We start from the raw sequence: 14,006 nt of genomic DNA on the forward strand, positions 1-14,006 counted from the left end.
ATTAGCTTATTTTATTACGAACTTGGGGCCAACTGGGGTATGGCCATGCGGTTTCCCTAACCTCCAAACTTAATTTTGCTTTTTACCGGACTGCGCCATGGTAATTTATATTTATTTTTCTACTTGTCATTTAGGAGCACTTGATTGGGTACACTTGAATAATGAGATAGATTAATAACACATTATAATTATTTTATTACTTGCTTTATTCTCCATAAGTGCAAGTCATACAAACAACCCAACCTACAACTACTAAACATCAGTTGTCTTTTATTATCCAGGGCATATTATAGCCTTGACGATTTTTTTAATGATACCTTTTAACCTGTGCTCTGACATCATTTTAGTGTTTTAGTTTTGTTTCCTGTTAAATAATGTAATTTACTTCTTCTAAATTCTGTTTTATTGACAGCTTTACTTATTTTTTAATGAAATTTATCAAAAATATGCTTTTTCTTCTCAATCTGTTTTGTTATGATTAATTTTGGTAATGTGTGTGAATTTTATGGTAAAGTGTTTTAGAAGTTATGTTTGTTTGAAATTTAAAGTGAATTTGGAATTTTTTAGTTTTTAGGATGCTTGTACACAAGATTTTGTTGTCTTACGTAATAGAGCACATTTTCTTTCTTTCTTTCTTTCTTTCAGTTCATGAAAAGGGAGGCTGAAGAAGGGATTACCATTCCTTTAACAAATTACAGGTATCTACGGTAAATCAATAAGAACACACAACCAGTATTTTGAACATTTTCAAGAAAAAGAAGAAAACAAAAACCCGTTTAAAAAAAGAAGGGTTATAGGCTGAAATTGATTAAATTGATTCTCAAATCGATTTTCACATAAAATAAGTCAAAACGTTAAAAGTCTTTTCAACCAACTTTTGTTTTATTTCCTATTTTAATTTGGTGTATAAATTATACCATAAGGAAAACACACTGAACTTTCATATTATATTTCTTATTTTATTTTATATTAGGTATAGGTATGTTATTTAGAGCAGAAACCCACTTTAAATAAAACAAAATTATTGTATCTATTAAATTATCTTCATAGGTACGAATTACTTCGAAAACAATTTTTTAGAAGAATTATACGACGTAGAATTCTTTTATTTACATAAGACGTACAAGGTGTCCCAAATCTATGTGATTATTATTATTAACTTTTCTACCGAAAGTAAAGGTTGATGGTTAAAATTTTTTCTTCGTTCAAAATTAACCAGGCCAGAGTTATACAAAATAATTTCTAAAAATAAATTTCGTTTTCCCATAAAATATAGGTTAGATGAGCTTTTAGAAAAAGATGGTTATTGTGTGCTGCTTTTACCTCCGTACCATCCCGAATTAAACCCCATTGAAAAAATATGGGCTTTGGTAAAGAATTGGGTTGCAGCGCGGAATACCACGTTTAAATTGCCTGATACTGAGGCGCTGGTAAGACAAAAATTTGAGGAGGTGACAGAACAAGAGTGGTTCAATATTTGCCAACATGTAAAAAAGTTTGAGAATGAACTCATAGAAAAAGAACAAGTTTTAGATGAAGCAGTGGAAAATTTAGTGTTCACTCTGTTAATACAGGCTCATCTGAGGAGAGTGAAGAGGGTTGGGATGACGATGAGACGGCATCAGAGGATGAACTAGGGTGTTCAATCCTTGAATCGGACAGCTCTGAACAGAATGACGATGTGGTGTAAATATCTAATATTTTAATAAATATTTCACTATACTTTTTCCTACTTATGTAGATACTTTGTAAACTTGTTTATTTTTGTAAATATTTCACCTCGTATTTCACTAAACTTTTTTGTACTTATCTACCTACTTTGTAAATTGTAAATACAAATGCAAATGCAAAATTTAAGAAATTATTAGAATCTGCCTGAATATTATAAAAATATAACAATTAAATCTCACCATTTTATAGAATCAACTATACCACTGGAACACCCCGAATAAAACCCGTTCTCTCTCTTTTACCGCTTGATATGCGAAATACGTCTCGCTGCAGCGCTGACGTAGGCTGTGACGTAGGTGTACCAAACTAGATTGATTCGTACTCTACCTTATGATGATAATATGTTAAAGCCGCAACTATACAATTTAATAAAGCTGCATAAGCCAAAATATAAAAAATATTAAATAGATGAACTCTTTAACGCAAAAGGTCACGAGGTATTACGGCTCCCTCCATATCATCCCGATTTAAATCCGATCGAGTTGGTTTGGGCTGAACTCAAAACATATGTGGCCAAAAAAAAACATAAATTTTAACTTCAATGAAGTTATAAAATATTGTGATGCCTTTTTTGAAGAATTCTCTGCCAAAAATGGAAATCTAGGTGTGAACGGGCCAAACGTTTTAAACAGGAATATTTAGAAAAAGAACCAACCATAGACCTAGTTGTCGAGCAGCTGATAATTAACTTGGATTCAATGAATAGTAATACAGAAAGTGACACTGAAGATGACGAAGATAGCGAATTGTCTGGAATAGAGGAACTTGACGAAGATGATGGATCACAAAGTTTAACTGTTGAAGAGGATAGAACCTATGTTAATTTATAAATGTTTGTTGTGTATTCATAAATAATATTTTATTTCGTGAATTTGCATTTTATTTATCATCAACCACCCTGTATATAGTTTTAAATAGTTTTGTAACTGGAGAATAATAATGTAATAAAAAACGTGGTTTTAAGAAAAGAACATTTTTTTAAAATATAAACCAATATAGTAAACGGATGTTTAAAAAAACACCTACAGATAAACCCTTTCGATACTAACGGGTGATATGTGTCCCACCAAAAAAACTGTTTTTAATATGCGCATTTATTTTTAAATTAAATGTTTAAAAAATACTAGTGGGTCATATATGTCCCAGGCAATTCTTTTTACAAACGGGTGGGTCAAAAATGTATTATTTTTATATCGGCTGTTGTCCCAGTAGTATTATCCAGTTTTTGAAATTAAATATAACTCGTAGGCTTTATTTTGAGGTTAGATTGGATAGTAAATTTGAAATGTAAACAAGCGGTTAAGTGGCGCTCTTGTTTTTGTGGTTATTAAAGGTATTTTTTTGTCTTTAAAAGTGAATTAAAACTATGACAAGGTAAGTTTTAGTTAAGGTAAAATATTGTATGTTGTATTTGAATAAAATAAGACCCAGATATTTAGATTTAGGGACGTATATGTCCCAGTCGTAAAATTAAGATTAAAGTGGAAATTTAGGCATTAGCTGTATGTTTCTTATAACGTCAATTTATAAGGCAAAAAATCATTGAAAATTACAAAAAGTTAGTAAGCCTTTTGAATATGTGAATATTTTTTTGATATTTTTCGGTTGGAATTTATGCCTCTACACCTCGTAAAAATTTGAACATAATAATTTTATAAAAAGTTCCAATAGGTATTTAGAATTCAAATTAATATAATAAAAATAATACTGTATAATACGTTTATTACAGTTTACAGTACGTACGTTTAAAAAATAATAATTACAGCATTTATAGTCGTTATGTTTGGTGAAGACCTACATGATATATATTTTTAAAAACCCATCAGCTGATGCTTACTTTTTTGTGCTTGCAGTAGAAAACCGCTAAAACCTAAAGAATTACAAGAAATGGCTATGAGTATTGACCAGTATGGATTATCCGATGATTCAGATATGGAAGATCCTTTTCAAGATTCCGGCTCTGAGTACCAGCCCTCATCTGAAAGTGATATTGAAATGGATTCACCTAAAAAGAAGAAGCCAAAACGAGTCTCCCAGGATGAATTGGCAATTATTTGTAGTACCGACAATACTTCCAACATTGAAAACGAAAGCCCTGAAAGCCTTATTGAACCTTAAGTAATTGAAGAAAACCAGGAGAATTCTGAAAATGCAATTTGTGACATTACAAACATTCATTAGCAGCTTATGCCAGCCAGCAAAAACCATACCAAAAATAAAAATCCCTAGCATTTTGTATTCCGACATAACTCATAAATCGTCTGAACGGGAGTGTTTTTTCAAACTGTTTCCTAAAAGCCTGTTTATGTTTATTTCCCAATGCACCAACCAGAGATTACAAATTCTCGAAGTCAAAACAAAAAAAGCATATGCTCCAACTGATCATTATGAGATCATGATAGTTTTGGGGTGTTATATTGTTATGGCATATAACAAAGTACCGTGCATGGCAAACTACTGGTCCTCTAATAAGTCACTTGGAAATGAAGCTATAAAAGAAGCCATATCACGCGATCGTTTTCTTCTTCTTACATCTAAGATGTATTATAATAATCCAAGTCGTCCAGAAAATTCAGGAAAGCTTTATTACATTGAAGAAGTAATGTCCTGTTTGAAGCATACGTTTTCAAAAGCGCGTTCGGAGAGCACATTTCAAAGCATAGATGAGTCTATGGTAAAATTCAAAGGCCGTTCAGCTCTTAAACAGTATCTTCCTCTAAAACCAATAAAAAGGGGCATCAAGGTTTGGGAAAGGTGTGATTCACAGTCTGGTTACGTATATGATATGAACATATATTGCGGAAAAGAAGCTGATACTCCAGATAGCACTCTTGGCCAAGGATTAGGTGAACGGGTTGTAAAGACCTTATGTAAGTCTATTAGAGACCCGGAGGTCATGGTATGCTTTGATAGATTTTTTGCTTCTGTTTCATTGATATCTTCCATAAAATTTGCTGCAGTTAGTACATGTATGCCAAAACGAAAAAATCTTCCAAAATTTGAAGATTTTGTCGCTAAACAAAACATGAAGAAAGGCGATTCTTGCTCTTTATTTAGCAACGTAGGTGTTGCTGCATACTTATGGAAAGATTCAAAAGAAGTAATTGTTCTCTTAAACTGCCACAGTTCTGAGATGGAAACTGTAGAACGGCGACAGAAGGATGGAACTAAGGCTACAGTGCCGTGCCCCAAAGCAATCAAAGATTATAACTCCTATATGGGAGGAGTGGATCTCTCAGATCAACTCTCCGGCCTTTATGATATAGACCGGAAGTCACAGAAATGGTGGAGAAAGGTGTTCTATAAACTTTTTCTTACTTCAGCCACAAATGCGTGGATACTTTTCAAAGAAGCTCACAATCATGATGTTCCATTTATAGTTTTTTTAGTTAACTTAGCTGAATCGCTTATTAATTTGGGAAGAGAAAATGCAGGCATGGTAAGGAAACGTTGTACTGGCAGACCTTCAAGTTCGTCAAGAAATATGGTAAATGTTGGCGATCATTTACCTATTCAGGGAACCACTCGACGTAGATGCCATTCGTGCTCGTCAAAAAAAATCGAAAAACGTACAAAAACTATGTGTTCAGGTTGCAAAGTTCCGTTATGCGCGGACTGTTTTTCGATATACCATAAATAGTTTGCGCGTTTATGGTTTCTATAATTAAATTTTATGTATTATGTTTATCTGGTGGTACACATTTGTCCCGATGTTTACTTAGTTTTCATTACTAGTGGGACACCCGTGTCCCAGGTTGTATTTCTTTTATACGCTTATATAAATAGATAAAAAGCAATTTTTTGTTTTATTTCTAAGCTACCTTATCCTATAACAAGATTTTTTATTTAAAAAAATTAAAATTTAAAACTCGTATTTTGAATGCATCAGCTCGTGTGAGACATATATATCCCATTAGTAAAATCAAAACCATTTTTTTAAAAAATAAAGTCGTTGCGAAAGGGTTAATATTTAATATAACAAAGTTTTTTTAACCTGCGATGGCGTAGTATTGGACGCCATCTGAAATATTCATATAAAACGAATGTTATTGTAAATACTTAACCAGGTTTAAAAAAAATCACATTACAATTCTGATCACTACTACTATTCTATCTAAAACTTTTTCGATATACTTTTTTTTTGTGCCATGCAACATTGGTAAAAAAAATATACAATTGTAAATATTTAACTGTTCGTATGGTGTACATATAAATATACCATTATTTCATAATTATTAAATAGTAATATGTAATTAGTAATAAGTATTATTTCACGTAGTATATCAAATATTTATGTAACTAACATGAACAACATATGCAGGGTGTAAACACAGCACATCCTGCCTAAAGTATTAATTTTCTCTTCTTCGTCTCTGTTGCACACACTGGCTTTTTCACTCCTTCGTTTGCGCATCTCAGAGGCCACGTTTATTTGGTTGGCCTGTAGCGACGTCACGTGTGCTATTTGATGGTTCATCGGCAACTCGCTGAAGCACCTCTTCTTCAAATTCGACCGTTCTTACAGTTCGAGCAACACCAGTATCATGCATCTTGGTCTTAAACATGCCTGTCTCAGCGAGCCGCCGATAAACCGCAATAAACTCTTTGTATCCAGTATGCTGTCGTTCGGGATAACGTTCATGATACAACCGCGATGCTGCTCGTGCATTGCCATTTGTTGCTCCGTATGCCAAATGCATATCCGCCAATTCTTGATTGGTAAAGTTTTCCATTAGCAATAAATGTTTAAAAATTGTAAGCTATAAAATTTTTAAACATGACATTGATATGCGTTGATTTTAAACAATTGTTGTTATGGTATCATGTACAAAAGGTAAAAATAAATGCAGCAGATCCTATTTAGGTGATTAATGTTGTTTATAAATTTTAACGCGTCTTAGGGCCGTAGTGGCGTATTGACGCATTTCCGGACATGGGTTCCTATACTCACATAGAATCTTCTGTTACACTAAACAACCCCTAGAAGTTTGATCCCATAGTTCTGAAACACCCTGTATACTCGCATACGACTTAGTGCATGCTTGTTTATTGTAATGTATATCTTTAGATAGATATCTAGTTTTTTATGCATAGGTTTTTTTTATGTTAAATAAATTTATTTTTATTATTATTACTAGAAATCCAAAAATTAAAAAGCAAATTTCCTTTTTTTCTAACGAAATTTTTATCTTTCAATTGAAGCTATTCACATTAATGAATTGAAAAAGCTTTGATACGATCAAAAGCTTGACAAAAACTCTAAATGTATTATAAACACTTAGGTAACAAATTGACTTTCATGAAAGTCAAGAAGTTTTTCGAAACGTTTGAGGAGGATTTAACCAAGAAGAGACTGAAATAGTAATATATACTTTTTAAATATAACCTGTTTAAACCTTAACTAATTAACTTTTTGTTCTAATAATAAAGGTTTACACTTACCCGAATAACTTCTGGATAATCAGGGTTATCGGGTTGCTGATTTGTTTTATGGTGGCACCACCGGATCCACCTCCGCTGGAGCTATTCCCCCTGTATAGCGAATTTTTTTTATCAGTACTTATTATCCTATGTTTCTTATTTCTTACCCTGGTATTTGCCCCACAAGTTCCACCGCTTGGTTCACATCAACCTTTACCTGATTTACTTCAACGCTTACGGATTTCAAATCTCTTGAAGAAAATTTATATTCTTAACCGTAAATAATGTAATAAAAGAAAGACCTTACCTGGTCAACCTGTTAAGTTCTTGGCGTAGCCCTTGATTAATTAAAGTCCTAAAAAATAACATATTTGATTAAAGTGGCACCAAATAAAAATTTTAGGAACAGTGTTAAACTCTTGCAGACTCATGCTAAGTGCTGTCGCTTACTAGTTTTAATGGTGTACTTACAGTTTATTCAAAAGTGCCAAAACCCTGAAAACAAATATATATTTTTTTAATTTAACGTTGACGTATTCTCATATATTTATTTTATAATAGTGTAATAAGTGTTACTTACTTTGGACAAGACGGAGCACCTGAGCTAAAATTTAAAAAAATTAGTTAACCGCCTAAATAACTTTAATTGGATACTTACTGCGGTGAAGCTTTCGGACAATTGGGCATTATCTCATAGTGACTGGGATTCAAACCTAAATCACTAGGGATCCTATAACGATTTACAAAATAATTAAGTAATAGCTCTCCTATATTTGAAACTTACTTGCTGCAAGTACATAAAGTTTGTAGGTCACGAGTGTGGTTTTTGTCCGGATATTCGAATTTGACCTCTAAACGTTGTATAGGTCTATAAACAAAATATAACATATAATCAGGATAACCTCAAGTTGCATCATATATAAAAATAACTACGGGATTCTGGAATAATATATAGAGGCACGTCGTACTGTTAACGGCAGGGTCTTGAGTAACTTTTTTTTCAATTTTCTGGCAAACTCATATTTAAGGATGCACGGAAATATTAAAAAAACTATAAAATGCTATCAGAGCCATAAAAAACGTGAATCTATATTAAAATTACTATACGAGGAGCTTGCGTTCAAAACCGGCTATATCCATTTTTTTTGCCAATATGCTTTTTTCGAGATTTTCGGCTAAGTTCCATAAGATCTATGATTTGGCATGATCATTTGCGTTCAAAACGGGTTATTTCTATATTAAAATCGCATGCAAAGTTGGCCTTTTGCATCAAAACTGGCTATATCCACTTTTTGCGATGAAAAGTGGATATATCCAATAATTCGCTTTAATTTAAAAATACGACAATATAATACATCTGGCACGACTGTAGACCGTATCTAGGAATGCTGACGATCGCGTAAATTTGCCCCGATTGTTTCGCGACCCAGCTATTTTTGAATAGCAGTTGCTTTTGCTACTGCTACAAAAAAATAGCAGTTAATTAAAGCTGTATGTTCGTTGTCTTCACTTTGTTTAATAAATTACAACTCAAGCCTCAAACTCTCAAATGTTATTTATCGAAATAAGAAATTTTACCGCAAGTAATACAACAGGAACTTTTTAACCTCCAGAAATAGCTGCAAGCGAATTATTGATGAATGCAAAGAGAGTCACAACAACAGGATCAAAAACAAACTACTAAACTGCCCAAATGGAACAAGATCTTTCTGGTCAGTATTGAAAGCCGTTAGTCAAGGATTTGCCAAGTCCGCCTTGCCACCCCTAATAGCAGATGATGGTTCTATCGTGGTAACAGCAAGGGAAAAAGCCAACTTACTGGGTAAACTCTTCGCGTCCAATTCTACTCTGCACTCGCAAGGCAAAACACCGCCATATTTGCCAAGGGTGAATTCATCGATGGGAGAAATTTCGTTTCCCCAACGAATTATAAAAAAAAATCTTAAAAGCGTAGACACCAACAAAGCTTCTGGACCCGATGGAACTCCAGCCCTAATACTAAAACGTTCTGCAGACGAATTGACTCCTCCCTTATGTAGACTGTTCACGGCATCGTATAAACAGGGCCAATTTCCAACAAGCTGGAAAACTGCTCGAGTGCAAGGTGAACCCAAAAAGGGTAAGAAGACGATGCCCTCCAATTACCGCCCGATTGCACTAGTTCCAGTAATATCGAAGATTATGGAGAAAGCAGTCAACCAACAACTGTTAAGATATCTGGAATCATCTGGACTAATCAGCGATCATCAATACGGCTTCCGAAAGCTTAGATCCACCGGCGATCTTCTGGCCTACGTCACACACTTGTGGACGGAGGCCATGGAGAAGCACGGCGAGTCCCGCTTAGTCGCTCTTGACATTTCCAAGGCATTTGACAGAGTGTGGCATAAGGGACTACTAACCAAGCTCTCCTCAATAGGCATACAAAACTCATTATTGAATTGGATTAAAAGTTTTCTTGAACAACGAACAATCCAAGTAGCCGTCGATGGATACCTCTCCGACAAATTTAACATTAACGCTGGAGTCCCTCAAGGATGCATTCTATCCCCCACCCTTTTCTTGGTATATATCAACGATTTGCTAGGAACCACTGTCAATCCGATCTACAGCTTTGCGGACGATAGCACACTTATTTCCACATTTAAGTCCGCCAAACCAACGACAGCCGCAAGTTCTCAGAATCTTAGGCAGCAACAAGTAGCTTCAACCAACAACGATATTAGAGCAATCTTGGAGTGGGGCGGTAACAATCTGGTTAAATTTAACGCTAAAAAAACGCAGGCTGCAGTATTTACGATGAAGACTAACCTTGGTGGCCCAGAGCTGGTTATGGCAGGGAAAACATTGCCAATGAAATTATCTTTACATCTTCTAGGAGTTAAAGTCCCCAACAGTGTGTCCTGGTATGACCACGTTGCCGAGATCGCCCGGGCAGCTTCCGAAAAACTCGGAGTGCTTTTCAAAACGAAAAAACTGTATACACCAGAACAGCTGCTGACTCTTTATAAGGCTCAAATACGCCCTTCCCTCGAGTATTGCTCGCATGTCTGGAGCTCTGCACCCAAACATAGTTTAAAGCTGCTAGATTCTTTACAGAAGAGAGCTATTCGTCTTATCGACAAACCAGAACTGACAAAGAGTCTGGATATTCTGGAGCACAGGAGAAAGGTGGCAGATCTCTGTTTATTCTACCATTATTATCACGGTAAGTGCTCCTCTGAGCTGACAGGCCTGATTCCACCCAGGGCTGTTCCAGCAAGAAGGACGCGTCTAGCAGTTGCGGCTTATCAACATCGAGTCCACCTGCCTACCCCAAGGACGTCGCTGTATCGGGACTCATTCATCTGGAGAACATCTTCTTTGTAAAACGGGCTTCCACCTCACATATTTTCCGACGCATACAACCTACAGCGATTCAAGATAAATGCCCACAAATATCTTCGCGCAAGCACCACTCCAAGAGTGACATAGGACTTTCCTCTTGTGCTTGGGTTTACATTAAAAAAAAAAAACAAAATTGTTAGAACAGCATAGAAGTCCTGAAACTTTTAAAGCCTTCAAGCAGAGGTATGAAACAAAATACTGTGATCTTCTTCTTCTGCACTGATTTCTCCGGACTAGCATCGGGGCTCTTGCCGGTCTGTTGATGCTTTACTTGCTATTTAGGCTTCATCTTTTTATTCTGGGTCGCATCGATGTGCATCGGAGTTGATGTTGGCCCGGGTCGACAGGATTGACTACTCGGGATTTTGGTGTGCTTATATTTATAAGGTAGGATGTGGGCTGCCATTGGTCACTTGTCCAACAGCAGTCTCCGCCCCCCAGCACGATCTTGATTTGGCCGTATAAAAGCGGACGGATTGGGATGACCTTGAGAAAGTTTTTGATTTGTAAACGGAGCATTTATCGACGTTTGCTTGTTGTTTTTTTTTCGCCCGGTTATGTTTTCATGCCCCTGAGCGGCCCCTCAATGGGTTAGTACCTAGTTGGTACCTAGGAGCAATTTGAGAGCAGGATTTGTGTTTAGGGTGTTTAATTTTAAAATAAGATTTTCTATTTTTTTATTTATTTCTGCCTCAGGCAGACTTAAGAGATAAAGAATGTTGTTGTTTTTTAGAATGTTTATATTATTTATGCTTTTTATGCTATTCCTATTTGGCAGACCTGAGTTTCCCGCCCCCAATATGTCCGCCATAGTCTCCTCCCCCTTTCTATTCTGGTTCCTGTTGAGAGTTTTTTTGGTTATTTCTGCGAAAGTGCCCGTGTTGGTTTTAGTTTTATTATTATTAATAAAGTAAGGATTTTTGGGGCACCGCCAGAAGTTAGCCGGGTGCTCTCCATCGCAATTGCAACACCTCGCCGGTGTTGCTTTGTCTTTTTGACACTCTGTGTATAAATGGTCCCCTTTGCATTTATGACAATGCGGCTTGGCGTTGCAATTGCTCATGGAGTGCCCAAACTCTTGGCACCTATGGCACTGTCCCACTTGTCTTATATTATCGATGGTATACGATTTTAGTCTATCAACACAAACCCTGATATCAAGGAGAGTTTCGATCTTGAAAATGTCGTCCTGCTCTTTGGGTACGAGAAATCTTATTAAGTCGGTTTCTCTTTTTCGCCCCGTCCTAAACCAGGAGAGTTCTTCTGGAGTAAAACCCATTCGGACCAGTTCGTCGTTTATCTCGTCCAGGTCGAAGTTATGATCAAACCCTCTCAGGACCACATTTGGCTTCTTATCCTCCTCCAGGAAGTAGGAATGAAACTCAATTCCCCCCTCCCTGAGGAGTTTCGTCAGACTCCTGTGGTCCTGTGGGGTGACAGGAAAAACTGCTAACCCCAACCTTTCTTTTTGTATTTTGGTAAATTTTACGTTATTTTCAATTATTATTTTATACTTGTGTGCCCAGTTCTTTGTGTCCCTTATAACTACTTTGGGCACTTTAGAAAGGATGGGTTCAGCATTTTTTCCCTTCCCTGCGATTGAAAGCCCGCTCAGTGGCATAAAAAGTGGGTTTTTTGCGTTTTTATTTACATTATCGTTTTTTATTTGTTTCTCACCGACACACCCGAGGTAGATGGAATCTCGCTATTTCCTATGATTTGTTGAGTCCCCTCCAGATCGGAGACAGCCATTTCTTCACCCTTTGGGGGCGACGAAATACCTGCCTCCCCTCTGCGGCGTTTTCTGGTTTGTTAAGTGTTGTTTGAACTACGTTTTTCCATCGCCCTTAAGTGCGCGGTGAGATTTTTATTATTCTCTACTTCTTTTTCTCTCTCTTTGGTCACCCCTCAAGACAGCGATCTGGTTTTTAAGATATTGACCTTTTTCCATCACTGTTTTTAATAGTTCTTCAAAAGTTGTTATTTTATTTTTTAGTTCTATTATTTCATGATCTCTATCTTGAACCTCTTGCTCAAGTTCCCTGTTCCGCCTTTCTACTAGCCTCATCTTCTCATGCTGAAGAGGCAGGTCTACCACTAATACTGATCCCTTTGGCATGCCCGGATTAGGATTGGATTTCAGGGATGGTTTAGTGGTTTTTAAGCTTTTAGGGTCGAGTTTATCATGATGTGTGGGTTTTTTAAATTTCGTGGATAGGGATAAGGATGAGCCCTCCGACAATAGCCATCCGACGTATCCATCTTCTCCTTTTCTTGTGCCATCCTATTGTTTGGCCCCCCTCCGACTATGGGGGGCGATCTTATATGTTTCTCCACCGTGTACTGTTGTTTATACAATACAATAAAATACTGAGGACTTTATTCATTAATCTACTTTAGCTTAAGCTAAAAAACGCAATCAATGTGTGTGTTTACTCTCACCTCTTGAATGAATGAAAAACTGAGAATGAAACAAGAAAATACTGTGATTGGTAGCAGGCGCGAACGCCTGGGATTCACAGACAGGGCTTTATTCTCGATTTGTTATTGTTTTTCCGTCTCTATTTTAAACGATTGGCGGGCGCCTGGGATTCACCGTCGATAAACCAATGGGAATGCGGGTTATTTGCCTTTTTTGATGGCGATTGGCCACATCCAGTCCTATGTGTTAGTTATTGTGGAAAAAGTAGCATATATAACGTAGTATCATAGTAAGATAAAAGACTATAGAAAGGTGTGAAATATTACAAAATATTAATTCAAAGTTAGTGTGCTGTGTTCGAAGATTAGAATTTAAAAAGGTAAATTGCATTGAATATGTTTTGAAGTTGTTATTTATTTGTATATTTATTTAGCTTCTTTTATTCAACTAACAACATGAATAAAAAATCAGATATCTGGAACTTCTTCTCAGTCTCAGATGAAGATAAAAGCAAAGCCAAGTGTAATATATGTAAGTCAGTTTTTTCATATAAAACGTCTGTAACGAACCTTAAAGCACATCTTAGCAGAAAACATGCTTCTGTAAGACTGCATCAATTTGAACGTGTTCAGAACACTAGAGAAGCAAATACTGAACAGCATACCCAAAACGGTAGTACTTCTACTGTTAGTGAGCCCTGTAGTTCTAATACAAGTGTGTTGCCATCGACCTCGCCATCGACTTCTAAAGGAAGTTCATCAAATATAATTCCCTCGGCTCGATCTGAAGCTAAAAAGATGAAGCAACAGTTAATGCCTGAATATACGCATAAGAGAATTACAATGTCCCAACAAAAAAAATTGGACGAGCTTCTATTGAATCTTGTTATAAAAGATTTTCAGCCATTTTCCGTGGTTGAAGACTCCGGTTTTATTTCAGCTCTTAACCCTGTTGCCTAATTTGCCTACTAGAAAAACTTTAAGTAATGCTCTTCTTCCAGGACGATTTAAAAAAGTGCAGAACAAAGTTTCAGATGTTTTAAGAG

General features: G+C 36.0%; 2 protein-coding genes across 3 annotated transcripts in view; one reads left to right on the forward strand and one right to left on the reverse strand.

Annotated features, from left to right (window-relative positions):
* Window positions 1–14,006, forward strand: part of LOC126739042 (adenylate cyclase type 3) — a 1,002,544-nt gene that overhangs the window by 526,313 nt on the left and 462,225 nt on the right. The window lies entirely within an intron of this gene.
* Window positions 1–14,006, reverse strand: part of LOC126739060 (uncharacterized) — a 65,247-nt gene that overhangs the window by 42,743 nt on the left and 8,498 nt on the right. For both annotated transcript variants that reach the window (XM_050444582.1, XM_050444583.1), the window contains 7 exons: window positions 7,937–8,020; window positions 7,811–7,882; window positions 7,733–7,756; window positions 7,624–7,647; window positions 7,460–7,507; window positions 7,320–7,403; window positions 7,174–7,263 (listed from right to left, as the gene is read on the reverse strand). In XM_050444582.1, the coding sequence (XP_050300539.1) occupies window positions 7,174–7,263; window positions 7,320–7,403; window positions 7,460–7,507; window positions 7,624–7,647; window positions 7,733–7,756; window positions 7,811–7,882; window positions 7,937–8,020 (426 nt within the window). The remainder of the gene's footprint in view (window positions 1–7,173; window positions 7,264–7,319; window positions 7,404–7,459; window positions 7,508–7,623; window positions 7,648–7,732; window positions 7,757–7,810; window positions 7,883–7,936; window positions 8,021–14,006) is intronic.

The sequence above is a fragment of the Anthonomus grandis genome, chromosome 8 (genome assembly GCF_022605725.1).
Source record: "Anthonomus grandis grandis chromosome 8, icAntGran1.3, whole genome shotgun sequence".
NCBI classification, from domain to species: Eukaryota; Metazoa; Arthropoda; class Insecta; order Coleoptera; family Curculionidae; genus Anthonomus; species Anthonomus grandis.